At 40.9% G+C, this 26,381-nt stretch overlaps 3 protein-coding genes across 8 annotated transcripts in view; 2 read left to right on the forward strand and 1 right to left on the reverse strand.

Moving 5' to 3' along the window:
* wasf1 (WASP family member 1) overlaps window positions 1–8,102 on the forward strand; it is a 56,136-nt gene extending 48,034 nt beyond the window's left edge. For 5 of the 6 annotated variants that reach the window (XM_079368529.1, XM_079368527.1, XM_079368530.1 and 2 more), the window contains 5 exons: window positions 1,200–1,256; window positions 2,024–2,187; window positions 3,728–3,907; window positions 5,579–6,150; window positions 6,402–8,102. In XM_079368529.1, coding sequence (XP_079224655.1) covers window positions 1,200–1,256; window positions 2,024–2,187; window positions 3,728–3,907; window positions 5,579–6,150; window positions 6,402–6,559 — 1,131 coding nt within the window. In that variant the 3' untranslated portion in view covers window positions 6,560–8,102. The remainder of the gene's footprint in view (window positions 1–1,199; window positions 1,257–2,023; window positions 2,188–3,727; window positions 3,908–5,578; window positions 6,151–6,401) is intronic. The other variant, XM_079368531.1, reaches the window with a different exon arrangement.
* Window positions 8,103–9,784: 1,682 nt separating this feature from the next.
* kif25 (kinesin family member 25) lies at window positions 9,785–16,809 on the reverse strand. The gene is made up of 15 exons (XM_079360378.1): window positions 16,501–16,809; window positions 16,309–16,374; window positions 15,475–15,597; window positions 15,249–15,390; window positions 14,087–14,190; window positions 13,911–13,996; window positions 13,796–13,829; window positions 13,646–13,713; window positions 13,470–13,544; window positions 13,162–13,308; window positions 12,740–12,916; window positions 11,997–12,151; window positions 11,588–11,833; window positions 11,317–11,472; window positions 9,785–11,115 (listed from the first exon to the last, which is right to left on the reverse strand). The coding sequence occupies exons 1-15, from the start codon at window positions 16,567–16,569 to the stop codon at window positions 10,964–10,966; spliced, it is 1,800 nt and encodes a 599-aa protein (XP_079216504.1). The 5' UTR covers window positions 16,570–16,809; the 3' UTR covers window positions 9,785–10,963.
* Window positions 16,810–16,895: 86 nt separating this feature from the next.
* ccdc167 (coiled-coil domain containing 167) lies at window positions 16,896–17,966 on the forward strand. The gene is made up of 4 exons (XM_079360511.1): window positions 16,896–17,041; window positions 17,207–17,301; window positions 17,439–17,491; window positions 17,723–17,966. The coding sequence occupies exons 1-4, from the start codon at window positions 16,991–16,993 to the stop codon at window positions 17,839–17,841; spliced, it is 318 nt and encodes a 105-aa protein (XP_079216637.1). The 5' UTR covers window positions 16,896–16,990; the 3' UTR covers window positions 17,842–17,966.
* Window positions 17,967–26,381: the final 8,415 nt, after the last annotated feature.

Raw genomic sequence — 26,381 nt, forward strand, 5'->3', positions numbered from 1 at the left:
CACACACACACACACACACACACACACACTCACACACACGCAATTATTGAATATGCAAGGAAGGCCAACTCCAAGGACCTCAGTGACATAAAAGAAATCAATGAGTATTGGTTTGAATGTCGAGTCGCTGGCTTAATACGAATAGGCCTTTTGTTTTAAGGCAGCCTGTAGAATGTGTTAAAGGTTATGCTTAATATTTGATATCCGAACACTTAAAGTATACGGCCGTGGAGAGTCTTGTATTTCACTTTCTGCGAGCTCATCCGTTCAACAGTGAAACTGACCCTACTAAGAAGTATCGTCTTAGTATCCAAATGCATCTTTGCTCTCTTTGCCATGGAGGCCCTGTCGACATGGTGAACGGCGTTCCTTGTCTTGAGTAACGTTTGCTTAATTCAGCACAGTGATTGTGAAACCCGAGAGCTCTCAGTGCACTGTCACAGACAGAAATGTTCCTTTAGTTCTTGATATATAAATACCTCCAGCCTTCTGCTTTTCAAATACAAATGTATTCTTGAGTGAGTTTGTGTCAAGATTATTCAACTGTGTGATAACTGTGAAATGCTCCCGTCTTCATGTATGTGTTTTTGTGCTTCAATCTTTATTTTGAATTGACTCTTGCATGTGTGTGTGTGTGTGTGTGTGTGTTGTGCACGTCTTTCTTAAGTCAATGAAGTTGTTGTTGTTGTTGTCGTGGTTATTGTTGCTGGTTGAGGCTAACATGTATTCCCCCCCCCACCCACACACACACACACACACACACACACACACACACACACACGTAGAATGACACCTTTGTAGTCTGTCCTCCTGTTCCAGTGAGCTCTCTCTCTTTCCACCTCGGTCTTCGTTCTGTTGGAGTGTTCGTGTGTGTTAGTGTGCCTGTATGTGTGTTTAACCTGGACTAGCTGTGCTGCTGCATCCTACCTGCATTGTGACGTCCCCCCCACCACCACCACCTCCCCCCCCCCCCCCCCCTCGGGGTCGCGCACGTTGTCATTTTCTGTTTAACAGCACTTTTCTCTCTCTTTGTTCACCTTTCTCTCACTGCACACTCGTGTTGTTGTCCCTGTGTGGCAGTGTGCAGCGATGTTTGCACTGTATCCTGAGCTGTGTTGAATCTTTCTCTCTTTTTTTTTTTTTTCTTTGGGCCCTCACCACCGGTGCTTCTCTTGTGGTTTTTGTTTTTGTTCTTATAGCTGCAGGACCCCCGCATGTATGATCAGGTCTATAGGTACTTAGACCTTCCAGGGCAGGTATGTGAAAATACAGAGATTTACTTTTAAAAAAAACCAAACTGTGATTTCTGCTACAGCAGCTGGCTGTTATGTTTCTTTACTTCAATGTGTGTGAGAAATCAGTCACGTGTAAGTCTGGGAGGCAGGGAGTGCTGATTGACAGCGTTCCTTCAAAAACATCAAAGACCACTTTTTTTTTTTTTTTTTTTACTGCTTTTTGAGAAACAACGTTTGTAAACTTCATGATAAATCAGTTTGGTCAATGAGCACTCCCTCTTTCCAAACCAAAGTATGATTCTTATATTTCTGCTTTCAGATTATTTTTCCCCCTGTCTTTTTCTTTACCCTCCTTTCATGGTGTGATTCTTTTTCCTCTTCAGGAAAACATGTCAGTACTCTGTTAAAAAAAGATGAAATGAAATCACACCTTTTTACTTTAGCTGCTGCGTGAAATACGTGTGAAGCAGCAGAGAGAGAGAGAGAGTGTGTGTGTGTGTGTGTGTGTGTGTGTGTAGTTCTAAGATGCTTCTTTTACACTTTTGTAGTTCTCTATTACTGATTGCCAATCATCTTGTTCTGTTGGCATCGTGCGTAACGGGCTATCACTCTTTTGTTTTGTCCTTTCAAATAAAAAAAAAGTAACACAACCTTATCTCTTATCGCCACCCATCCCTCCCCTCATGTGTGTTTTCCCTCCATTTTAATTCCCACCATCTCCAAACTGTCCCGCCTTGTACCCATTTCCTCCCTCCACCATCATCCCCTCCTCTGCCTCCTCCTGAAAGATGAAGGCCATCGACCGTCCACAGGAGGCGGAGAAGGTCCCGCGGATGCCTCACGACCGTAAGAAGGAGTGGCAGAAACTGGCTCTGGGTGCAGAGCTCGCCCAAGACATACCTGAAGACAAGCACAGGGAGGCGAACGGATCTGCTGGTTACCAAGACAACAGGTATGTGAAGCCTGTTTGCGATGACGCGTTAGAGTGCTTCTCAGCCTGTCACAAAGTAGCGCCGACATCCTCGTAGCCAAGAAAAGTCGACTTCAAACATCTCAGAGAAGAACTGCCAGAAGTGATTGAAAAGAAAAAGTTGCCCATTCTACAGAAAATGAGCTGTTGCTAATTAAGCTGTAACAGCGATGATTAACGTTCCCCGCACTCAGGATTGCTTTCATTTCTCCTCAGAGCCGCAGTGCCACTTACCGTACATATACAGTCATTTTGCTGCCAGTCACTGTGATTAGAACAAATTTTATGCAAATGGGAGGTATGGTTGGAATACGTCGGTGCCATCAATAACCAGCATGAAATCTGTTCTCTGTAAAGACAATCACAGACCTGAAGTCAGTGGATACAGAGAGCTGCAGTTTAAAGGTCCTGTGTGTAATCTTCTGGATTAGCTTCACTGATGCAGAATCAGTGACACCTTTTCACTCAACGGAGGGCTTTCAAAAGAGGCTGTGTTTGAACTCATTACTGCCGCACAAATACGGATGATTAGTCTCCATGATGAATTATTTAGTCTTTATACTTCACTTTCTTTCCCCAGTGTATCCAGTGAGGCAGGTGACTCACGTACTGACGTACTTTATGTGAACTACATTGTCTTTTTGACGCACTCTGTATATTGGCCATGAAAAATGTCATCCTTAACCTTGTTGACACATCATCCGTTATAGTTTGTTATCACACGGCTGTGCAAAATACTTGACTCTGATTGGGCGATTACGCAGAGTAACGGTCATCCACGTTAACAGCACACAAGGGGAACAAACCTGTAATCAGATCAGTTTGTGTCGGGGTCTTACTCACCCTGTCGGGAGAATCCTCCCTAGATTACAACCTGCTCAATATTCATTATCTCTGACTAATAACGACTCCAACCTGGTCAAACTTTTTCATCTCCATAAATCTGTTCCACGTTAAGAGAAATGACAAATGCAAACACATCTTTTCATCTTGCTTTTTTTATGTGAAAATTGAAGTTCTTCCTTTCCCAAGCTGTCGCAAGTGAATGTAGGAAGCTTATGAGGAGGAGAGTCCACCTCCAAACTGACATGAGTATGAGACAAGGGATTACAAAAAGACATCCCTTTATCATCAGGGTCTACAAGGCACTAATTACTCCAGAGTTTCTTGCACACTACACTGAGACCTGAGAAAGTCCCGTGCTGTCAAATACTGCAGAGCAATCCTTCAAACTCGCTCAGACTTTCCTCACTTATAGAAGCCATGGTGATTTATTTTGACCTTTCGCAGAAAATGTCAATAGTTTTTTGAAGTATGTTCATTTGTCACCGCCAGAATCTGTCGCACATTGTTTGTGTACGACGCCATGAGAAGCTTTCTACTCTGTTCTTCTCATGTCGCCACGTCGAGCTCATTACTTTAAAGTTCTGGATCACAATAAAGTTGATTCACGCAGAAATCAGCCAGAGATAATGATACTGGACCTGAACAGGTGAAAATAACAGACTGGGTCTCTCTTCAGGGCTCCTCTGTACATGGAACATTTGGACGGGCCTTTCTCTCTGGCTGCGCTGCCCTACACCCAGATGAACGAGCTGCTGAACCGAACCGGAGACAGAATGTATTCGAGGCCTGATGGCCCTCCGCCGCCTCCACCTCTCATGCACTCACTGGGAGAGATCAAGCCGCCCTCTGTGATCAGGTGGGAGACGACACCCGGTTCCTCCTTTATGACCTTCAGTGTTACCTTTCTCATGGCTTCTGCTCTTCATTTGAAATTGTATATTTCTCTGAGTAGCACTCTGTTACTTTTCCTCGTTAATTCCAGTTGAGAGGAGGAGGATTATTCGCTCTGTTAGAGCTCAGCAGGGGAAAATAAAAACAGCGAAGAGATGGCTGGAGGGACAGATGGAGGGAAAGATGGAGGTTTTTGTTGACCAAAGAAGACGGGGGGAGTCTGAGAGGAGGGCGGGATCAATGGAGTGTTAGGGCCACTGAGCGCATTACAGGTTGTTTTTCAGCTGCACCCTTCTGCTGTGTTTGTCACTGTTTGAAGGGATGGAGAGATCAGAGGGAATGATTAAGGCTGAGGCACCAGAGAACTATCACATTGATTTTTTTTTTTTTGCCAAAGTCCTGAGCAGCTCGCTCCTCTTTTTTTTTTTTTTTTTTTTTTTTTTTTTTTACTCTTTCCATCCCAGTCTGCGATTTCTCTCGACCTTTTTCTGGCCTTTTGATTGTCGCGGTCCGCCGTTCCTCCCATTACAGGCTCCTATCATCACCTATGTGATTTCAGCTCCTCCCGATTTAACACATTAAGTAGTCGTTAGTTCATATACAGCCTCAAGTGACTCAGCACGTTATTTCTCTCTCTCTCTCTCTCTCTCTCTCTCTCTCTCTCTCTCTCTCTCTCTCTCTCTCTCTCTCTCTCTCTCTCTCTCTCTCTCTCTCTCTCTCTCTCTCTCTCTCTCTCTCTCTCTCTCTCTCTCTCTCTCTCTCTCTCTCTCTCTCTCTCTCTCACTCTCACTCTCCGTTGCTCGCGCTGCTGCCGCTATTTTCTCTGTAGGAAGCAAATTGATTGTGAGCAAGTCTGTCTTTGTGTTGCAATGTCCCGTTAGCAGCTCGATCCACCCACACCGCTTCAGCTTCCATCAGCCGTTCTTGTTTGAGTGACAGTAAGATCTCGATGCTCCGTGCTGTCACTCCCCCCCCCCCCCCCCCCCCGTTTAATTCGACTGACCGACTTCGATGTCAACATCCTCTGACTCGCTGTTATTGAAGTGTTTTGTAAAAGCTGTCGGAGGGTTAAACACCCTCGCACGGCCCACCATCCAAACACCTGAACCCATGTTTTAATGTATTAAATAAAGTGGCACATACATTTATTTCTATATTCGGCGAAACAAACCACATCCCTTTTACATCAGTGACATTAGAATTTCAGCCTCCCCCTCTTTAAGGGCTGTTGTCTGTTGGTTGTCACATTTTATGTACGCAGTTTTTTTTAACCCCTTGTTAACTTTGAATGAATGTGGCACTTTACAGAAATCTGGAATAAGAACGGTTGCTGTCAGATTTGAGCTGCTGTTGCTAATTAAAGCAACATTTCCTCCGAGTGGGTTGAAGACGTCTTCTGTGTCTCTCTGCAGCGTTTCAGTCTATCTCCTTTAAAAACAACAATGTGATAACAGGGGAATTAAATATGCCTTTGATAGCTACATCATGTGTATGTCTTGAATGTATCAAGCGTTGTTCTAAGTGATGACCCACTGAAGAAGAAACAGAGATACAAGATAAAATAGTGAAGGAATCATGTTCAGTCTTCTTTCATTTCATTTTCACATTCGTTGAAGTTTGTCTCGTTTCTCTCCAGTTCTGGTTCAGGTTTTTCCGACAGCAGACCTCAGTCTCCAGCCCGGACAGCAGGCTTCAACTCCAACACCCCCCCTCCACCTCCACCCCCTCTCCCCCCTCCGCCTCCCCCGTTACCTTCCTCAGGCCTGCGGGGTACCCCTCCTCCTCCCATACCCCCTCTACCAGTCCAGCAGCAACCTCCAGCCATCCCCCCTCCCCCCGCCCCTCTCCAGATCGCCCCCGGCGTGCTCCATCCAGCCCCTCCACCCGTGGCACCTCCCCTCCACTCCTCTTCCCCCGCTCGCCACCAACAGGTCCTGGACAGGGGGCATCCCATGGGCTCGGGGACACAGTCGGACGGAACGACCCTGCCTCCTCCCCCGCCCCCTCCTCCTCTTCCTTTCCCAGGAGCGCGGGGCTCCGAGCCCTGTCCGTCAGGCCCACCGCCTGTGCCCGCCTTCCCCTCAGCTGGAGCCATGGCCTCCCCTCCACCCCACACCATGCACGACATGGGGACAAAGAGGCATCACCCAGCCAATCTGCCACCAATCAGCGACGCACGCAGTGTCCTGCTGGAAGCTATCAGAAAAGGTGGGTTTAAATGTCCTGAACCAGCTTCCTTTGGTGGCTCGAGATTTTTTTGATCTTCTTATCGATTCTGGTATCTTCTTTGCAATCTTCAGCAAAAATTGACTTGCTCCAATTTCTTGAAGTAATGCAGATTTGCGTATATTTCCCATGATAGAAAATAAATGTCCAAGTGTTAATGATGCTGCTCCAACATTACAAGCATTTTAAAGACATCGCCTTACATCATCCTTACCTTCTGTCTCTGTCTTCAGGCATACAGCTGCGAAAAGTGGAGGAGCAGCGAGAGCAGGAGGCTAAGCATGAGCGCGTGGGCAACGACGTGGCCACCATCCTGTCACGCCGCATCGCCGTGGAGTACTCCGACTCTGAGGATGAGTCTGAGTTTGACGAGGGAGACTGGATGGAGTGATGGCTATAATGACGAACAGAAAAGGATTCAAAAGAAAACGGTGTTGGAGACAGAGGACAAACTCGTTCAGGTGCCCAGCCCCCTCGAACCTTCGCTCCACACCTCGCCATCAAAGACTCCTCTGTTCTCTGGAAAGAGGCGACGCGATGTCTTCGCTGACTTTTCCCTCTGTCGAGCTTCTTTTTTTCTTTTTTTTTTATCTCTGTCTCGTTGTGGTTCGTGATGGGAGGAGAATCTCCACGTCGCCCTCGTCTGTCTCCCTCGTGTTCAAAGCGAAGTTTTCGCCCCTGTTCTTTTCTGCACTCGCACACGACTTTTCGGATTTTTTTTTTTGCTGGATTTCTCGTGACGAAGTCCTCCATGTTTACTGTTGTTATACATGAAGATAACTTTTTTGAAGAACCACTTGTTTTTGTTTCTTATCTGTGAGTCTATGTGAAAAAAAAATAACAAGGAAGGAAAACAATGAAGGCATGTTGCATTTATCCCTCTTTTTGCAGCGCTGTTTCGCCATCTGGTGGCTGAACGTTGGCATTGAATGAACCCTGTTTTTATTTAGTCTTTTTAGCTACCTTTTTCTGCAGAGATATTTGGGGGTTTAACAGGCCAGTAGTTTCTGATACTGACCACCACATGAACACGCTGGGTTGTCTTTTTAGTTTTCTCTCTTCGCAGGATTTATTCTACCACTTAGAACAAGCAAAAGATTGTGTCGGATTGCTGAATGGTTGAAAATGAAGACAAGGAAGAATATGGCTGCTTTAGCCATGCGTTCATATCCATCCACTTACATCTAACTTAACCCCAGGGAAGTGTATGCCGAGAGATTAGGCTTTACTGTCTGTGTAGGTTCTCAGGAGCCATCGTTTTTTTTTTTTTAGAAAAGAGTTACTTTCATTTCTCATTTTTCGCCATAGAAACGGACTCTGGAAGTGATTTAATTCTGCAGCTGTACATCAGATTTCCTGCCTCTCTTTTTGTCCCTGATGAATATTCAGTGTGTGGAAGAAAAGAAAAAAAAAACGTTGAAAATTGAAAAGGTACCTGTGATAATGAGAGTCTGAGAAACACCAGGTACATACCACTTATCACCACTGAAGGCAGCTCTTCCCTCTGATGTGTTTTTACTTTGTACCCGCCCGCTAACGAGAAGCCTTAACTCGTTGGGTCTCCAGCAGCAGCAGCTTTGATTTCAGAGAAACCGTTCTATGTGTGTTGCTGCCTTCCAAAGAGAAGGATACATTATGCCTTGTTTTGGCTCATTTCAAAGAAAATGTCTGCCATCCTTTTCTGTTTGTTCTCTTTCTTCTACTTGCCTTATTGTTCCTACAAAACGTATTGTTGAGTTGATGAATGTATCGTGCTGTTACTACTTACTTGCCTGCGCTTGTATGGATTTGCTGTTTCTATGTTTGGGAGGGGGGGGGCTGGTTTAAAAAAAAAAAAGATAAAAGGAAAACTGTAAACCATGTAACTTATGTAACTGTTGACGTAACAGTTTGCTTGAATTAATAAAAATCTAACGTTATGTTTCTGCCCCACATGTTACACGAGTGTTGTTCGTCCCGTTACCTCAGCTGAGCGTTTGTTTACACACCGATGTTTGTGTTCATACGTGGTTAACTACGCTAACGGCACAAAGAAAATAAAAACTTCACTTAGGTTTAAAAAGAACTTAGGGAGGAGGATGAGGGCCAGACATGAGAATTACATAATGTTGGGAAGATTATTTTTACATTACGCACTTCAAGAAAAAATGACAAAATGCTGGGAAAAAAGGTTGTTATGATTAATAAAGACTCGGATGTAAAAAAAAAAAAAAAAAATCCAAAAACTTGATTTGAACTTGAAGAAAAATGCAGAAAAAAGTTGACAAACAATTTTGAGAATAAAGTCAACATGTCCGAAAAAAGTTTTAAATTAAGCTGAAATTTAAATTTCTACAAGATGCTCAAAATTGTATTTCAATTGTATTTAATGCAATTCTTGAAGCGCAAAACAAAACTAAAATTTCCTCCTCATGATCTATGTCTCATGCCAAGTCTTAACCTCTTCTGGATGACTTTGACTTTAGGACAGCAGATATTAAATACTCCTTTTAAATAGGATGAGAACATGGACAAGATTTAATATAGGAATCATTGCAAACGTTAAAGCTACAATGTATTTTTCAATTGAAGGTTTGAATATTAACAACAATAAAAGGCAAACTAAATCAGTTAAAATGAATGTAGTGGTAATCTACATTTAAAAAGGAAGTTTATTTGAAGTAGATGTGATTCATCCATGAGGGGAAAATCCCTTTTTGAACATGCAACACACAAATATGCCAGCAATTCAAACACGCCTAAAATGTACACCATGCACATGCAGCAATGAAGAGAGTCAGAGCGAGGGGCTGCACTCAGGGTTCACTTCCTCGTTTAAGACCCCTTGGCATTGGAGGGGAAATGAACTGGCACCTTTCCAGCAACCAGTCCCAAATTCAATATTCTGGTCTGGACTGGGACCTAAACTGGTGACTTCTCTGCTTCTAAACCAAAGTCCTGACAGACTGAGCTACTGCAGTCTCTAATCCTGAATGTTTAAATATGCATTTTTACTGTTTTTTTATTTATTATGTACTCTATAATGTAGAGTGCTTTGATATCAACACTGAAACCAAATGATTTTAACGTTTGGAATCGGCTAAAACTGTATCATCTAAAGACATCACCAGAAACAGTTTTTACATTTAAATCAAAGGAAGTAGGCTCGTTTGATCTGACAATTATTTCATACTGTACACGTCAATCTTCTAATGATTTAGCCATAATCAAACTGTGAACAGCTCCAGGTCAAGTTTAAGCACAGAAACCAGATATTATTAAAGAACTCCTGTTACATGATAAATTCACAGTTTAATGTGCAGACACAATTTCACTCTCACCTCCTTCGTTCTCTCTCGTTTAATTCTCACTTCTACTCATCACCTTGTGAGATTTAATTACATGATCTTCGTCCCACAATTCTACTTCCTCCCGTCGTCTCTCTTTACTGAGGATGCTCAGGAGTCTTCATGTTTATCGTCTTGTCACTCTCGTCGTAATCGTATTTCTTGTCCTGTCACACCTCATCCTCTATAAGCCTGCACTTTGAAAGATGCTTTGGGTATTTCAGCTTTCATGTCAGGGTTGTGTGTCAGACACATTGGGGCTGCGTGGACTGTAATGTTGTTCAGCACACTGGTAGGAGTCGGCTTGTTAAAAATGCACTGTGTGTCTATGGGGAGCCCGTGAAAAAAAAAGATTTAATTACCAGATACACTGTTATAATATTCATGCTTGGAAGAAGTCCAACTGGTGTGCCAAGGGGAATGCTGCCTGATGCGCTTTCTTTCAACATGAAACTCAAAGGCAACAGATGTAAAAACAATCGTCAGCTTGTGTATTCTGCCTTTAGACAGTCTGTCAGTCAGTTTGTGCTCGCTGCACCAAGTAAGTTACGACAAAACTCAAGCTAGACACAAGAGCACAAGAGTCCTAACACTGCTGTTGTGCGTTGTAATCAGCACGGCAGCAGGCAGCTAAAGCAGTGTTTTAAAATAAAGGTACTCAATGTTTATTATTTAGAGAGGCAACGTACAGACATGCAAGTCATGTTAACGATTTGTTCTGCTTTTACGCCAAATGTACGTCTATAAATACGGTTTAAACAAAGCTGCATCCAAAGCACTTAAAAAGGAGATGGCATGGTGTAAGCAGCAGGTATTGACAAGTATTTACAGCAGAAGAACTGGACACATCCTTCAGCAGGAAAGTCTCTCCATACACCATAATAAAAAAAAAAAACCCACCAAGTAGTGTGATTTATTTGTACATGGAGTTCTGATTGGACAATCTCTGTTACTTCATTCTAATGACGACATTACACAGTGTTTAGAGATACTTGGTTAATAACATGTTTGTGTTCTACCTTCGATCAGCAGACACTTATTCGTGGCCTCAGACGGCCCTAAAAATGATTCATTTAAACCAAAACAAACAGAACATGGTTTGAAAAACTATTATCCAGTGTGCTTATTATTACGATGAGAGCGAGGACATCAAACTTAGCTCTCGTCGGGAAACACTCCGAGCCGCACGTCGAGGTGCTCTTGAAGAGTTACTTCAAAATGTAACACACAGCACCTCCCTCACTATCCCACTGTTCCAAAGACATTTCTATCAACCGAAGTGAGATACTGTCGTGTTGTTTAAGGCTGTTCGTTTTAAGTTGTCAAGTCTTTTTAAAAGGGTTCACTAACTCCATCAAAAATGTCATTAATAAATACACGAGTGTCCTCACATTGCGGGTCGTGTGACTAATAAATTATGCATCTACGTTGCGCCCGTTGAAAAGGATGAAATCCCCTTTCCTGTTTCTTCACTTAACTTTGAGGGTGTTGTTCTTTCTTCGGGGCAACTCTTTCTGGATCTGACGGGCACGCGTGCCCAAACCTAGACACTGCAGAGACTCAGTGATGAAGTGCTGTGTCGGGGAGACGCACAACATCAGCAGCAGCTTGGCATCGCCCCCTGGTGGAGACAATGAAGAAGAAGAAAAAGAAAGTGAAGTTCAAAAGCAATGAAAAGTAGATTTAATGAAATGAATCTATTATTTTCTGGTTTTTAACTTGATAAAAGAAAAGGAGTCTGTCCCACGGGAAGCAACAGTCACATGTAACAAAGGAGACTGTGGATGTGTTAAGTGGTGTGTGTGTAATGTGTGTGTCTCACCTATGGCATCCTGTAGTAAATGAGTGAGTTTGCTGTTCCTGTAGGGGACGTGTGGTCTGTGTTCTGCCAGAGCTCCCAGGACATCAGCCAGAGCAGAGAGACTGCGGTTTATACAGGACACCTCCCACAGAGCTGCACCTGATACTCCAGACATGCCTGGAACACATGTTTTTTTTTTAATTCAATGATGTGCTCAGTGAACACTCGTTGGTTGTCCTGGGTTAATAGGTCATACTAAATGGATCTATTTGTGAAATATTGCACATCTTACCGACACACTCGCTCCCCGCTAAGTCCACCAGCTGCAGCTTGGTCTTGAACGGAGCCTGTGACACGCTGGGACTCGGGGAGGGGCATGGAGAAAGGGAAGGGGAGGGGCAGGGAGAGGAGGAGGAGCTTGCAAAGAGCTCATCGGATGAATGTTGTGCAGCGGGGTTAGCACGGCGGCAGCGGGGACTCCACCACTCCTTCTGGGTGGAGTGCTGCATGTCCCTCTTGGCTCTCTGTAACCTTTGGGCTGAATGAGAGAGTGAAAGTGAGATGCAGGGAGGTTTGAATAACAGGTGCCAGGGGGTTAGGGGGTTGGGGCGTGCGTGTGTGTGTGTGTGTGTGTGTGTGTGTGTGTGTGTGTGTGTGTGTGTGTGTGTGTTTGTTTGACTGAGTGAGTGAATTCCTCTCACCGAGGGCCAGTGCGTTGGGGCTTTTGGAGGAAACCGTGAGGTTGACTACGAGGTGTGAGCGTGAAGAGTCCGGGTGTATGAGGGTGGGGCAGTGAGCTCTGAACTTCAAAACACTGCTGATAATCTGCATCACCTCCGAGGCGTTGCACACGGGCCTGTTAAACATGCAAAACACACATTTCGTGCTTTTCATACTGCAGATGAAGCCATTCGTGTTTTCAGCCGCAACGGATCCAACAATGACGTGTGTGAGCTCATAGTGACAAAACACAACAACTGATATCCCAACTTGGCAATTCTTCTCAGCTCCATGGGCTGTAGGTACTGTCTGTAATCTTACTGTTTGGTTCACTCACACTGCTCTTATTCAGTGTTTTGAATGTGACTCTCTAAAAGCCCAGGCCCTCTGTTTATCACCAAAAAGAGGGGAGCATATAAAGATAAGGATAAATTATTTATTGATATTGTTAGAGCCAGACACGTCCTTCCATAAATGTTTGGTGCAGCTGAGTTAGATAAAACATTATAAGGGTCGTCATACTGTATGTCTGAGGATGCTAGGGATCATTTTGTGTGGGTTCGTCACTTAAAGCAATTCCTTTCCAATTAGTCAAAAAATAATTTGGAAAAACATTGATGAGTGCTGCGCTGAAAGACAACACTTATTTCTCTCCGTGCTTTCATATCAACGCCGAGCACAAACACGATCCTGCACACACTCAGCCCAGCTCTGCTGTACTCACTGGTGCGTGAGGGAGGTGACCTGGATGGTGCCAGAGGAGGTGGTGATGACGTCGCGGCGCTGGCCAGCGGCACTGCCGAGCTCGTCCCTGGCCAGGAGGTCAAACACCTCGTTGTTGTACACCTCCATCACGGACACCTCGACCGTGTGGCTCTCTGCCGGCTTCTCAGCGATCAGCCTGGGCTCACACACAGGACATGATGTATTTAAAATCAAGGAAAAGTCAAAGCTCTTATTAACTAATTATATTTTAATTATTTTACCTCTCTGAGCACATTATGAATGTATTTTTTTTCCATGTGTGACAGACTGAAGGACTAAGTTAAGATATACACAATTGAAGATGGTTTTCTATATTCTGAAGGCTGGCATTAAACACATTACGTGAAAATGTCACAAAAACAATGTTTTTTTCTGTCTCACCTAAAGAGCTCTGCTGCAGCCTTTGGGATGATCCCCTGCTGTGTGTCCTTCTGCGTCCCTAAGTTCTCCTCCAGAGGCCGGGATCCCATCATGGTGTGGGTCTTCCCGCTGCCCGTCTGCCCATACGCCATGATGCACACATTATAGCTATAGAGAGAGAGGATACTTAACTCATGAAGTCATGGAGTCTCGCTATGATATCTTCATGTATTTTACTTCAGGTTCTTAATTTAAGCATGGTAATGAACATGAATAACTACTATCTGAATTATTGATTTATAGTCACGTGTTTATCGTTAAACACTCACCCGTCCAGCAGTGATGTCAGGAGAGGTCTGACCTCCTGAAAGACGGCATCCTGGGAATCCTCTGGTCCATGCACTCTGGAAAATCCCAAAGACACCACAGTCATTTTCCTCATTTATAAATAGAAAGGAAGCAAAGGTATATTTTCTTTTTGCATCAAGATAGTATTTACATTTACCTCTCAAATTCAAAGAACTTGTTGTGGACTGGCATCCCTGTTTTGAAGCAATTCACCATCACTGTGTCCTATTACACAAAATGAGCAGAAGTAGCACAGACATGCGAGAACACAGCCATAAAGTCTGTTGTAAGAGTGTCTGAAACTCACATCACTCATCGCGGTGACCACTTCTTCTGGTGTCCTGATAATAAAGGCAGAACATTTAGTATCACTCAGCGTTTTATGTTGTCAGGGTTAAATGTTGTTGTTGTTGTTGACTCACCCTGATGCAGAGGTGGAGGACTCGACTTGGTCAAAGGGAAGAACCGGTCGCACCCTGCAGTGAACCCTGATGTTTCCTCTCAATTCCTGCAGCAAAACAAAGAACAAAGCTCTCAATTAGATCCGACTCATTATGTTTGCACTGTGTTGCACATCTACTGAAATATCTGTCCTCACCACCAGTGTGTTGTGGAGGTCTTTCCTCCTCTGCCTCTCTATCCTGCACTTCTCCTTCTCCTCCTCCAGAGAGCGCTCCAGGGCTGCGACATGAGCTTGCAAGTCTGGGCAGAGTTATAGAAACAGTGATTGAAACATTTTTAGATCAACTATTTCCTAATGTGGTTTAGTCTGGGAGGTAAGAAGATTTCCGCTTGCTTCTACATGGCACAGATTTTGTTTCCACTGATGTAGAAATGGCTGGGTTGAATATAAATAGAACAAATGAGTGATTTTTTATTCTGTCTCTCCATTTGTGCATGGCCTTAGGATCCTGTTTGTGCATGTGTATATTTCAGCCTGTGTGTGTGTTGCATGATTATCAGAGTGAAAAAAACAGAATGTCCCCTTGCGGGATCAATAAAATAAATCTTACATTTTTTTGAAATATTCCCAAAATTCCTAAAAAACCTTGAAAAAAAATCTTAAGATGTCTTAATACAGTACATCTGTATTTTATACATCTATGTGAACCTGTCACTTAATTATTTATTCATGTGCCAAGCAAACTTAGCTTGATTCATTACATAAGGATAGGATTTAAAAATTTCAAACTATGTTATCATAACTCTGAAAACAGCTCCTGGGTTTGACACCATTATTCTGACATCAAGGTATATGTGACTTGTTTATATACAGCTAATACAAATCCATAACATCTTTAACAGCCATATGTAAGTCCAATTAAAACCCAAAAGGGAAAAGGAGAATTTTGTCAGCTGTAACATTTCATTAACTGAAGCTTTATCAACGTGTACACTATGTGTTTTGGCTTCTTTAGGATAAAAACTTTCAACAATCATGAGAGCTAGATTGACTGGTTGACTGGGTAGACTACGGAGAAAAGGACGGTCAGCCTGGAATAACTCTTAGGGCGGGGTGAGAGAGGGGAGGGAAACAGTGTGAGAGGATTACAGAGTAAACACGCCTAATCAAGGGTTCAGCCAGCACGTCACACACGTAAACCACTTTAGCAAGCGGAAACTGAGAGGGAGAATGAGGGAGCCGAGCCGAGGTGAAGAGAAAAGAAAAGCTAAGAAACTTGAAAAATGAAAAATATGGCATCAAAAGGGAGGTATCCGAGTCCTGAGCTACATCTCGTGGCCCTCTCTCTGTCGCTTACTCTGAACATTGTCTCCACGGTGACCATTGAGAGGAAAGCTGGCCTGTTCAACCTTTTCCAGTAGCTGCTTGCTCTTCTCCTCCAGCTCAGTGGCAAAACTCAAATACACTGCAAAAATTTCACTCAACTCCTGCTTCACTGCCTGCAACAACACACACATAAAAGACACATGAATCATGTAGATGTGTATCTTCATGAGTGTTGCTACTTGTAGATGCACTCGTACCTGGACACCAGAGAGGAGTTTGGAGAGGGCTGACCGGGTTATTTTCTGTACATTCCTCTGGTGCTGAAGCTGGGTCAGGGCCTTGGTCTCTTCTTCAGGTTCTCGACGGAGTTTCCCCAGACACTGTAAAGGTCACAACATCAACACCGCTACTGTACACTACTTCATGCTAAGCCACAGGATGACAGCTAAAATAAGATCCTTCACTCCACAAATCATGTGATGCTGAACTAGAAATCGTAAAAAAAAAATTAACACAATGGACAAGTCCTTTTGGGTGACCAGGCAAGAATACAAAGACAAACAACGTTTACCAAACATGACAGATAGCACACACAATGTTTAGATATAGGTGTCCAACATCACACCCTATCACTATGTTGTTTAGTTTTACTAAATAAACCTGGGCTGTTTCTACACAACTGTCCCTTGAAAACAATTTAAAGCCACAGCATTACGTTAGGTGACACAATTGTGTGAAAGCAAGTCACAAATCTATCCAACTACAGAAATTGACCATATACTGAACAGTCAACAAAGGAAATGTGGGAAGTAAAGGTTTCATAGATAAGGAATTTGCATCCATTTCTAATGAGAGTAAAAGCTATATGTTGAACAAATGAATAACCATTCAAGTGACATAAAATCACACAACACTACCCTACACAGGTATGCTGCAGAAGAAGGACAAACATTCATTCAGAAATCCTAAATTGACACAATTGACAATGGAGAAACAAGTAAATATAACAGAAAGCAAGTCAAATCCGGAATAAAGTAGATGAATACAAAAACAGGGGGTTTATGTGAGTCAAGTATAGCCTTTGTCCTTACCTCAGCAAGTCTTAAATGGAGAATTGCATTCTCTGTCTCCAGTTCCAGTATTCGCTCCTCTTTACTCTAAAAAACAAAACAAGTTATATGTTCCCAAAGGACATAACAAGAATTCTTACTAAATTATATGTGAATGTAAATACAAGTGAAAAGCATTATTTTAAAAACAAATCAAAATCACTTTTAACTTACCCTCAGTTTGTGCTCCAGCAGGTGTACCTGGTGAGCAAACATTTGGTCTCTGTTGATAAAGAGAGGCATTTTTCTTCACGAAAAGAAGACGCTGGGAGCTGTAGAAGAAGATAGAAAGCCGTGTCCTTTCCAAGACAGCTGATCAAGTGTAGGTGTCCTCAAATAATCCGATTAACAGTCAACAACAGCCCTCTGCTGCTCACCTGTGAGCCTCTCATTTTAAAACACTGCCCGCTTTCCTATAACTACTTCCTTTAATGATATGATACGGCTCCTTTTTGAGGTTTTAATTTACTTTATTGTCGTCGGCTGACACGAACTCAGCGTTGGTAATCGTTGGTAATTCATTTGGACACAGACAGGGGGCAGCAAAGCCTCGTGGAGAAGTGATTTATCCGAAGAAGAAATTAAAAACCTACGAAGAAGAAAAACACTTCCGCATAGTCAGAGTTAAATCCTCCTCTGTAAGGTATCAGACAGAAGTCCTGAAATGCCTAAATTAAAAGACAAAAGACGAGAGAAAATCAGTGTCGCCACTGAAGTAAGACTTTTGAACGTTTCCTCCAGTCAGCCACATGGCATGTTCGTTAGCATGCATCTAAATATCCTGTATGGTAACTCTGGGTCATTTTTTCCATCCTTGCTTAGTTTATTTTACTTTATTTATTTATTTATTATTTTTTTCCCCCTACATTGTTTTTTATAGATTGACCGTTTGGAGGAGCGGAAGGCGCGTTGCCAGGACAACCTGGAAAGGGCAGAATTTAAAAGCAGGAAGGAGAGGCTCTCTGAGAAAGAAAGGTAAGGATGCTGCAGACAAACACCTCGATAGCACTTCTCTCAGTGATGCCATCCTCATGAATGTCTCTGTCCTTTGTCTGCTTGGTTAGGAAGTCAAAACCTCTTTTAATGGTGCTGTCTTTCTCTTTCTTCCCTAGAGAGGAACTGGAAGATGAAATGGCCATTATGAATGAGAGGGTGCAAAAATTAGGTACTTTTAAATGAACTTACTAGTTATCAATACTTTACAAATCATTGCAACTGTATACAACATTACAATTTACAATAGACATCACTGTAGTCTTGCATGTTATTGTTAAGTGAGTGTGTGGGTATAATTGGGCAAATGCATAAACCACTCTGTCCAGCCTTGGTTTAAACCTTCGCCCCCTTAATGAGAATTTTATTGAAATGAGAAACATGTGCTTTTTTATATCTCTAGACAAGGAGCTGGAGACGTTACGTGGAGAGAATCGGAAGAACATGCTGCTTTCGGTGGCTCTGTTGGTTATCAGCGCAGTGTTCTATTATGCCTTTTTTTACTATGAAGAAGATTCATAAAATATGCTGCTATCTAAACGGGACCTAGAACAACAATGACGGGATAATATTGTTGGAGGACATATACAGTATGTGAGGCCAAAGGACTGTGCATGCACAGTGATTAAATCCATGATTGTACTGCCTCTAGGTGGCATCATTGACATCTTCCTGTCTCTGGCTGTCATGCAGGGTTGATCCTGCACAGTCAGAATCATATTTCAACCTTATGTTCAGCTTTGACTCTATTATTCAAATGTTTTTTCTTTTGCTACTTACCAATGTCAATTAAAGCATGATACTGTGGGTACACTTTGTCATAACACAGGTTTATGTAAGCATGTTTGACAGCCCTTAATTTGGATAATCTGTCATGAAACTAAACTATAAAGGCTTTTTATTTCTGTATAAAGAGTCTAAATGAACGGTATATTATGACGATGAAGTAAAAAAAAAAAAAAGGGATTAGAGAGTTTTCTATAACTTAACAATCAAGGTATTGTTTTAAGCTTCTGCCACAAACAAACTGTCATGTCTCTGTTGTATACCCTATGTTAAAAAAGGTGCTCTATGAAATGTTGCCAATCAAGTCAACGCTCGCCTTTTCAACGATACATGAATATAAATGCATGTTTCATCCAGTAAACCACATGTGCTGTTTCAAACAAATATGGTAATACAAACATTTTAGAAAATGTAAACTTGAATGTATTTTTTTCTTTCGTTCAATAATTGAAGGAATAAAAAATATGGTGTTATCTCTAATCTTTATGTTTTTGTCATTGTATTCTTTTTATTAACAAATATTCACTATACATTTAGAATGATGTCATTGTAGCTTAATCAGAGGCCCTGATGGTTCAGAAGAAATGTTCTGGTCAGGAGGATTATTAGATGACACTTTTACTGGGTATGAAATTACTCAAGTGTCATATAATAACGAGTTTTCTACCCTGTGACACAGTTACAGTTTGAAATGTGTGGTGCTGTAGTGGTAGGTTCAAGGGGAAAATTCAATAGTCCTATGGCCTTTTTACCATTCTGAATGGGTACAAAATGATCAGGATGTTTATTTTCATAATGTTGTCAGTAATGACTCTCTTTAAGACCCAAGAATAACTCAAACCTGTTCTTTGGCCCTGTTTCTGTTCATATCAGATTTTAAATGAACAAAAATAATGTTGCCTTCACCTAGATTTCCCTGGTTTAACCTTGCCATCTTATTATAGAAATATAAAGGAGGAAGGTTATAGCATTATTGCATCGTAATAGGGTCTGAATACAGTTTCTTGACTATGGTCAAGTTTCTGGGTGAATTTGTTCTCTTTAATGACGTTGCTTTTATTCCTCCACACCTCAGAGTAATATTGATTATTACACATTTTCCACTTGTCTGTAATCATTTTCTTAAACATTTTATATATTCAAAGTAAGATTGTCTAAAAGATCTGCCGGTGATTGTTACCAATCTATTAAGCAAAAGTAAATCTGTCATTTTATTATGGCAGTTCTTCCTTTATTATAATCAAAGGAACAACAATATTTTTCAATGTGTTTCATGAAAAGACAAACCAACAACAACAACTAGCCTACAACAACCATGTAGGCCTATGGATGATTTGCAACTTTCCCAGGCTGTCCAGTCCAGTTTCTATTCACATTTTTTTTTTAAACTAGCGACTAAAACCCTCTTGTCTTCTTCTTCGTGTCATTCTCAGGATGGAAAGCTCAAATGCTGTTAAAATTGTGTTTCTACTATAGCCTACTACAGGGCAGAAGCCTCTGAACATATGAAGGAGTGACATAACAAAATCATATCCACTTCACAAGTGATCTGTAAATACAATACAGGCTGACCTTTTAAATTGACCATTGTCCATAATTAAAGCTAAAACAGCTTTTGTGATAACTAATGTTAGCATTTAACCAATTTCTAGCTATCATACTGCTAACTTTTTGAGGATAATATTTTCAAATAGCCAAGGCATACCATCCTAGCTTTCAATTATGTTAGCTAGTAAAGCAGGGACGTGCCTATGTTCCAACAGCCCTTTATTCCCACATTTCTACTTTTTTTTTTTTTTCAGAATTAGGCCCTACAGTATGTTCCCTTTCCCTTTCCCTTTCCCTTACCCTGCGAGACCAATGGGCTGTGGGGACATAGGGCTGACCCCAGTAATACAGTGATGTTAACAATTAATTTATAGGCTATTGCTAAAAATTGACTACAGCTTAAGTAGTTTTCAAGCACTTCTCAGATAAATTTCTACACAACAATAATGTTGAAGTGGCTTTAAGGATTGTTAGCCAGACAGCTGTGGGTTGTAACGATAGCTCAGCTGTTGTAACTTAGTTGTCATATAATGTGCTTTCAGCTCTATGATTTAACAATCCACTGTATTAAGTTGCATATTAGTCAAAGTTTTGTTTGTAATCTGGGAAAACTACTGCACAGCATTAAAACAGAATTTGAATTTCCCAAAATTGAAAAAAGTCTGACGACATAACTTCTTTAAAACTGTTTAAATAAAAATGTCCCTGAGATAAAATTGTGGATTTTATTGAGAATATATTGGTGTGTTTTTTGTGTCTTTCCAGCAACATTCAGGCTCAAGGCATATGGGAGTAATTTATAAAGTCTTAATCCCTTATGATGAAGTTCCATGTCATCCAATGCAACAGAATGTGTCACTGCTCTTTTTGAGTAGTTCTTTATATGATAAACAAAAGAAATGCAGTCAATAGCACAGAGGAACTAGCTACTTTATATAGGCTAAGTGCTTTTTCCATTCTTCATTTATTTATGCAAGGTCAGTTAACATGTATTTTGGTTTGTGGGCTGTGTTGAGAATAAAACACTATATAAAGCCACACTTACTGTTGATTTGAAATGATTTTAGATTTCTCGAATTGGATATAAAAGGGAGATATTTTGCTGTTGTGGTAGTACATGACAGCCAAGCAAATACGTGTTTGTCTGTTGTCCCTCCTACAAACTATTATCACAACCACAGTCCACAGCACACCCACACACTCTCAATCTCCCATCCGCAGATACCCTAATGTAAACAACCTCATTATGCAAAACATTTGTGGGATTTAAGTGATGATTATGGCCTCCGAATATAATCGCATACTTGTTTTCATCACCTTTTTATAATGATCCTGTTACATCCCCAAATTAACATAATAAAAAAAAACACTGACTTAGTTTCATTTCTTGTTAGCTTTAAAACTGCGTGTTTTTTTTTCAGTTTCAGATGGTGTACTTCAGCTCAGTCAGTTGCTGAACTTTTGTGCAGTTCTGCTTTACATGACACTGCCCTTAAGTTATGAAAGTACCCAACTTACAAACAGAGACTATTTAATAATTGGTCTGCCTGAGCACCAAAATGCCAGATGTCACTTTGAGTTGCTTTGTTTCTGAAAAAGAAAGATGTTAGCTCACCCGCTGCAGGTGGATGTTCAGAGTGTGCTCTTAGGTCAGGGGAATGTCAGGGAAACTTGTTTTGGTAAAAAAAAATTTTTTTACCTCATTGCCTTACTTGTAATAGAGAGCTTGTTAAAATAGTTGTAAGCCTTTGTTCCCCCATGGCATGTTTGAATCACTGAAATGATATTGTGATCACGCAGAGCTTATAAAAATTCAAGCTTAAGAGGAGATAAAATGCTATAAAATCCATTTTGGTTGGCCTTTTTCTTTTAAAAACTCAACACACAAGCAAACTCTGTCAAGTTTTCATTTTTTTATTGAGTGGAATCCCCTGGTCTCCTTTTTTTATTTACATAAGTAACACAGCCAATTATAAATACCTGTTGTACAGTATGGCAACAGCCGGTCACTCTCTCCCCCTTTTGACCATTAATTGAAAAAGAAAAAAATCACCAAAAGTAAGTTCATAATATTCTCTCGGACTGACAAGCCAACTATTGTTGTTAAACTGTGATTATTGTCCATTTTTTTCAAAGTTCATCATAAAGCCTCATATCATTCAAATCTATTGTATGTTTCAATGTTTACTGTATGTCTAGAAGGCTATTACATGCACTTAAATAATACTGAGTCTTGGAAGCCTATCCTGAAATTAAAAGAGTTTAAGTTCTGACTGTGCAGAGCTGTATAATTGGGGTTTTACCTACTGTATTTAACTTGGCTTCAGTCATTGATGTCATTAGACATGTAAGTGAGAGAATATCAAATCTGCAGATCTCAATATATTTAAAACAACAATACAAATGGATGACAACTACAACAAAGTGGAATAGTTACCTAAAGTGCTCATTCTAACAAAATGATTCCCATGGCATGTGCATTGGTTCACATTTAAAAATTGTTTTGTGGAGTAGGCCACTGAATTAGTCCAAGCTTCCTGCTGTACAAATGATTCTGTAAAGCCAGTGGATAGCTGTATGACATTGAAGTTCATTTACATTATATACAACTACGGCAACATTTGAGAAATAATGCCTTTAATCTTCAGAGCAGTGGAGAACGGAGGCACAGAAAAATCTTCATCCTTATTTGGAATATAAAAATAATCCTGGTGTTTGATCATTTCAAACTGCATATGGTAGTAACTTGTTAACTTATGCATCCATGTAATGTTCATTTAGGACCATGCACTAATACACACTAAACAGTTTCTTTGGATAGCATACCATGCACGAACAATTTGATCATGACCCAAGAGTTACTACGTATTTATCGTCCCGTAACACATGTTCTATAAAATGGGTCATTACTCCCTTTTAATGTGTTATGTAACTCATGAAGTAAATATTGTATAAGAGCTAACCTTAAACCTCAAAGCTTAAGCTCATTCACCCTCTACCACACTTTGTATGTTCATGCAATGTTTTTCTGAGAAACCAGGAGGAGAAAAGTCAATGTCCTTGGTACTGCATAAGGGACTATTCTGGCTCTCTATCACACACACACACACACACACACACACACACACACACACACACACACACACACACACACACACACATGCACACACACACACACACACACACACACACACACACACACACACACACACACACACCTGCAACTTCTCAAGGCATACAGGTAGTGTATACTGTACAGTACACAGTACAGACAGTATGAGGGTAGCACATGCACTATCCCTCTAACAATCTGGTAAATTAGCCATGAAAAATCCTGGTAGGTACCAAACTACTTACAAGCACCCTCATACAGTACAATCTTGTGCCAACACGTGCACACAGACAGACATACACACACTCACTCACTCACTCACACACCCACACACAGTGTTTGAACAGGCCACATGCAGAGGGAACAAGGCAGCACAGCTATTATTGCAAAGCAGATTTTATGTAGATAACGCTTGCTGGTCTCTGCTTATCCATGAGACAAAACCTGTGCATCCTTGTCTCTGTATATGTATTATGGGTGTGTGAAAACTTCCACTTTTTCCATGGGGAGAAAAATAAAAAATGAACGTCATTATAGATTTTTTTTTTTAAAGCTTGTTTCGTCTCATATTATTTAAAAATTCCTGCAATCCGGCCTTCGAGTGAATATGAAACCAACCCAGGAGGGAGGCAACAACCAACAATTTGTGCGATTATTCAGTCAATAACATCAACGTCTTTTCCATCGAACTAATGGCTAACTGAGTAATAGTAATGTTTCTATGGAAAGCATTTGCTACACCACCGTAATTAATGTTATTAATGAGGGAATCATTCGACTGTGTACTTTGGTAATTGCTTGGAGAGCTGCCCAGGTCTGCCCTAATCAAGCATTACATAATTCAAGCAGTGCTACCAGCCCCTGTCCAGTCTAATGGATGTAATATCAAAGTAAAGACTTACCAAGCAAATATTTCTGTTGTTACATTAACCACTGCAATAGTATTGTTCTAGTTGTAAGGAGTTGACAGAAATGACACAAAACGTATGTAGTTACTCTAATGACTCTTGTAATGCCCATCACAAAACACAAGTAACAGATCAAAAGGTTAAACTTCAATTGATTTATAGGTAAAACCTTTCTGCCTCCTCCTGCCGGGCATCCACAAGCAGGGCTGTACTAGCAGGGGAGTACTGGGGGGGAGGGGCTGTTATTGGTTCTCCGCAATCAATCAATCAATGCATTTAATTTATATAGTGCCAATTCATAATAAGTAGGTAAAAATACCTTACTCCTATATTACAAAGACCATTTTATGAACAAAGCATTTAGCAACATTTAGCAAATACTGCTGCTGGGAAAAAACAAAACAAAACAAAAAAAACCCTGTCCTTTTAAGCGGCAGAAATGTTGGGTAAAGCCAGGCTCACAATGAACAGCCATCTGCTGAAACTGTACCATGCTCCAATAGGATAGTGGAAGATGGGATAAGATGCAGAACTAAGGATAGAGACAAAGAGGGGTTTGGCCGTTCAGGCAGGCACTATTCCACCTTGGGATAAGAGCTGTCTGTCAACTTCGGTCTCTGAGGTCAAGAACTGACCTTTACAAAGTAAAAATATTTTTGTTAAAGCGCTGTCCCTAATCAGGGGGAAATAAATGGTGATTATTGAATGAGCTGGTGTACTGCAAGGCTTACTGTACTTTTACATAAAAAGGAGAATCAACAGTGTGCCTTTGGTGTTTGCAACCAAAGTTAAACTCTTTTAGTCTGGCTTTTTTTGTTTTGTTCTTCACAGACGTGGAGTGGTGTGTTTATTTATTATTGGGGCTTTCTGATCACTGAGTATAAAAACTTTGTGACTTTGAAAGTCATTACTTTGTCAATTAACTCGCCTTAACAACCATCAAAGTAAATGAAATGTGTTGCTGTGATGTAACTCATTTTGATCAAGTAAATCTTTCAAAAGGTAAAAAATAAACTCTATGTCAAGAGCATTGTTTGATCTCAGCTTGGAAACATCGTTATCATTTAAATGGAGGTTTATACCTGCAATTCCTGAATTTCCCCATTGGGGATCAATAAAGTAATAGCCTATCCAAGAAGTTATTTCCAATCCTCATAAAAATGTGACTTTCTCTTGTAGCCTCTCGCCACAGGCTAACTCTCAGAGCCCTGTTCACAAACAGGTGGTGGTTGCCTGCTTTCCGGTGTGACCAAAAAGCAACATCTGTTGAGGTGAAGAAAAAAACACCTTGAACAAACATCTTTTGCTTTCACCGGCCTCTGTGTGCAGTCCATTAGTGGCCTCCTGCCTCCCTCACCTTTCCTCCAATTTGCGACAGTTTTAAACCAAATTGTGGGGTTCCCAGCTTTCAAACTGGAGACTATTATGGTGATAGTCCCCACAATGAGCATGTTCAGTGAATCCTGTTCTGCTGCTGCTTGTTTTTGGGACGTCACTGGGAATGAGCTGTCCAGCGTAGAAAAAAATGTGGTCAATATGAAGAGAGCACTTCTGAGACTCACACGTGTAGCTGGTGGTAGAAATGAACATACAGGAACATTTTTAACATTTGGTGTTTTTTTTGCAGCAAAATGTAATTTTGAGCAAAAGTAAAGTCTTTTACAATAGTATCTTATAATATTAAACATCATCAAACTCTATACCATTTTGAACCATTTAGTATGTAATGGTCTTTAGGCCTATTATACCTTATCGTATCATATCATTCTGAGTTGTGCCGTATCATACCATATTGTAACGCGTCATGTCTTATTTCCATACAAACCTTCATTCTTTATAGACTATTGACTCTCCATTAACAATTCATTTGATTGTCACTGTTTGTATGCAAATTTGACCTGATAACTCAATTAAATATTTGATTTAAGTTTTCAGTTAATATAACAACCATGATAACGAAACAATGAGAGCATAAATTGGCATGCAAAAATTAAAGATTAACCTAGTCGATCAAAAGTTTCATAATGTAGGTTTAAGATGGGTGTTGCACATGTGTAAAAATACGAATGACTGGTAATGTGAGGTTGTGTGTGGGAACACAATTAGAAGGCAGTTTGCTGGGGAGCAGAAAAGTTATTACAAAGGGAGATAGATATGGAGACAGATTTTATAATTATGCCTAAAGTCATCATTTAACAGAACTTGAAAATTAAGTAACTGCCGTATTGTAACATATTTCATACAAAAACGAGATAGAATTATCACAAGATAGAAGAAATTTTATTTTCGATGTCTTTTAAAAGCAATAACAGGCTGGCATGTAATAACTTTTTCAGGAAGAAAATACCTGCCTGTGTATCCCTGTACCTGTATATGTTATTTTGTTTCACTGTGTAACTCTCTGATTCCCTCCACTATGATCTGTTTAAACAGCCTGGCAGATAAACTGCCGTGTTTGCTGCGGCTGAGGCTGCCAGGTTCATTCGTTCAGTCTTGACAGAGCAGACGGACTTGTTATTATCATCTCTTGTGTCACACTAACATACACGTGCCTGTGGCTGCTTCACCCTTTAATCATAATTGTTGATAACGCAGAGACAGAGAGAGGTGAGTGAGGTAAACTTCTAAAAAAGCTCTCTCCACTTAAGCTATAGAGGATTGAAAATTATCAATTATATATTATAAATATAACAAATTGCAAAACAGAA

Source organism: Symphodus melops (assembly GCF_947650265.1).
Source record: "Symphodus melops genome assembly, chromosome: 1".
NCBI classification, from domain to species: Eukaryota; Metazoa; Chordata; class Actinopteri; order Labriformes; family Labridae; genus Symphodus; species Symphodus melops.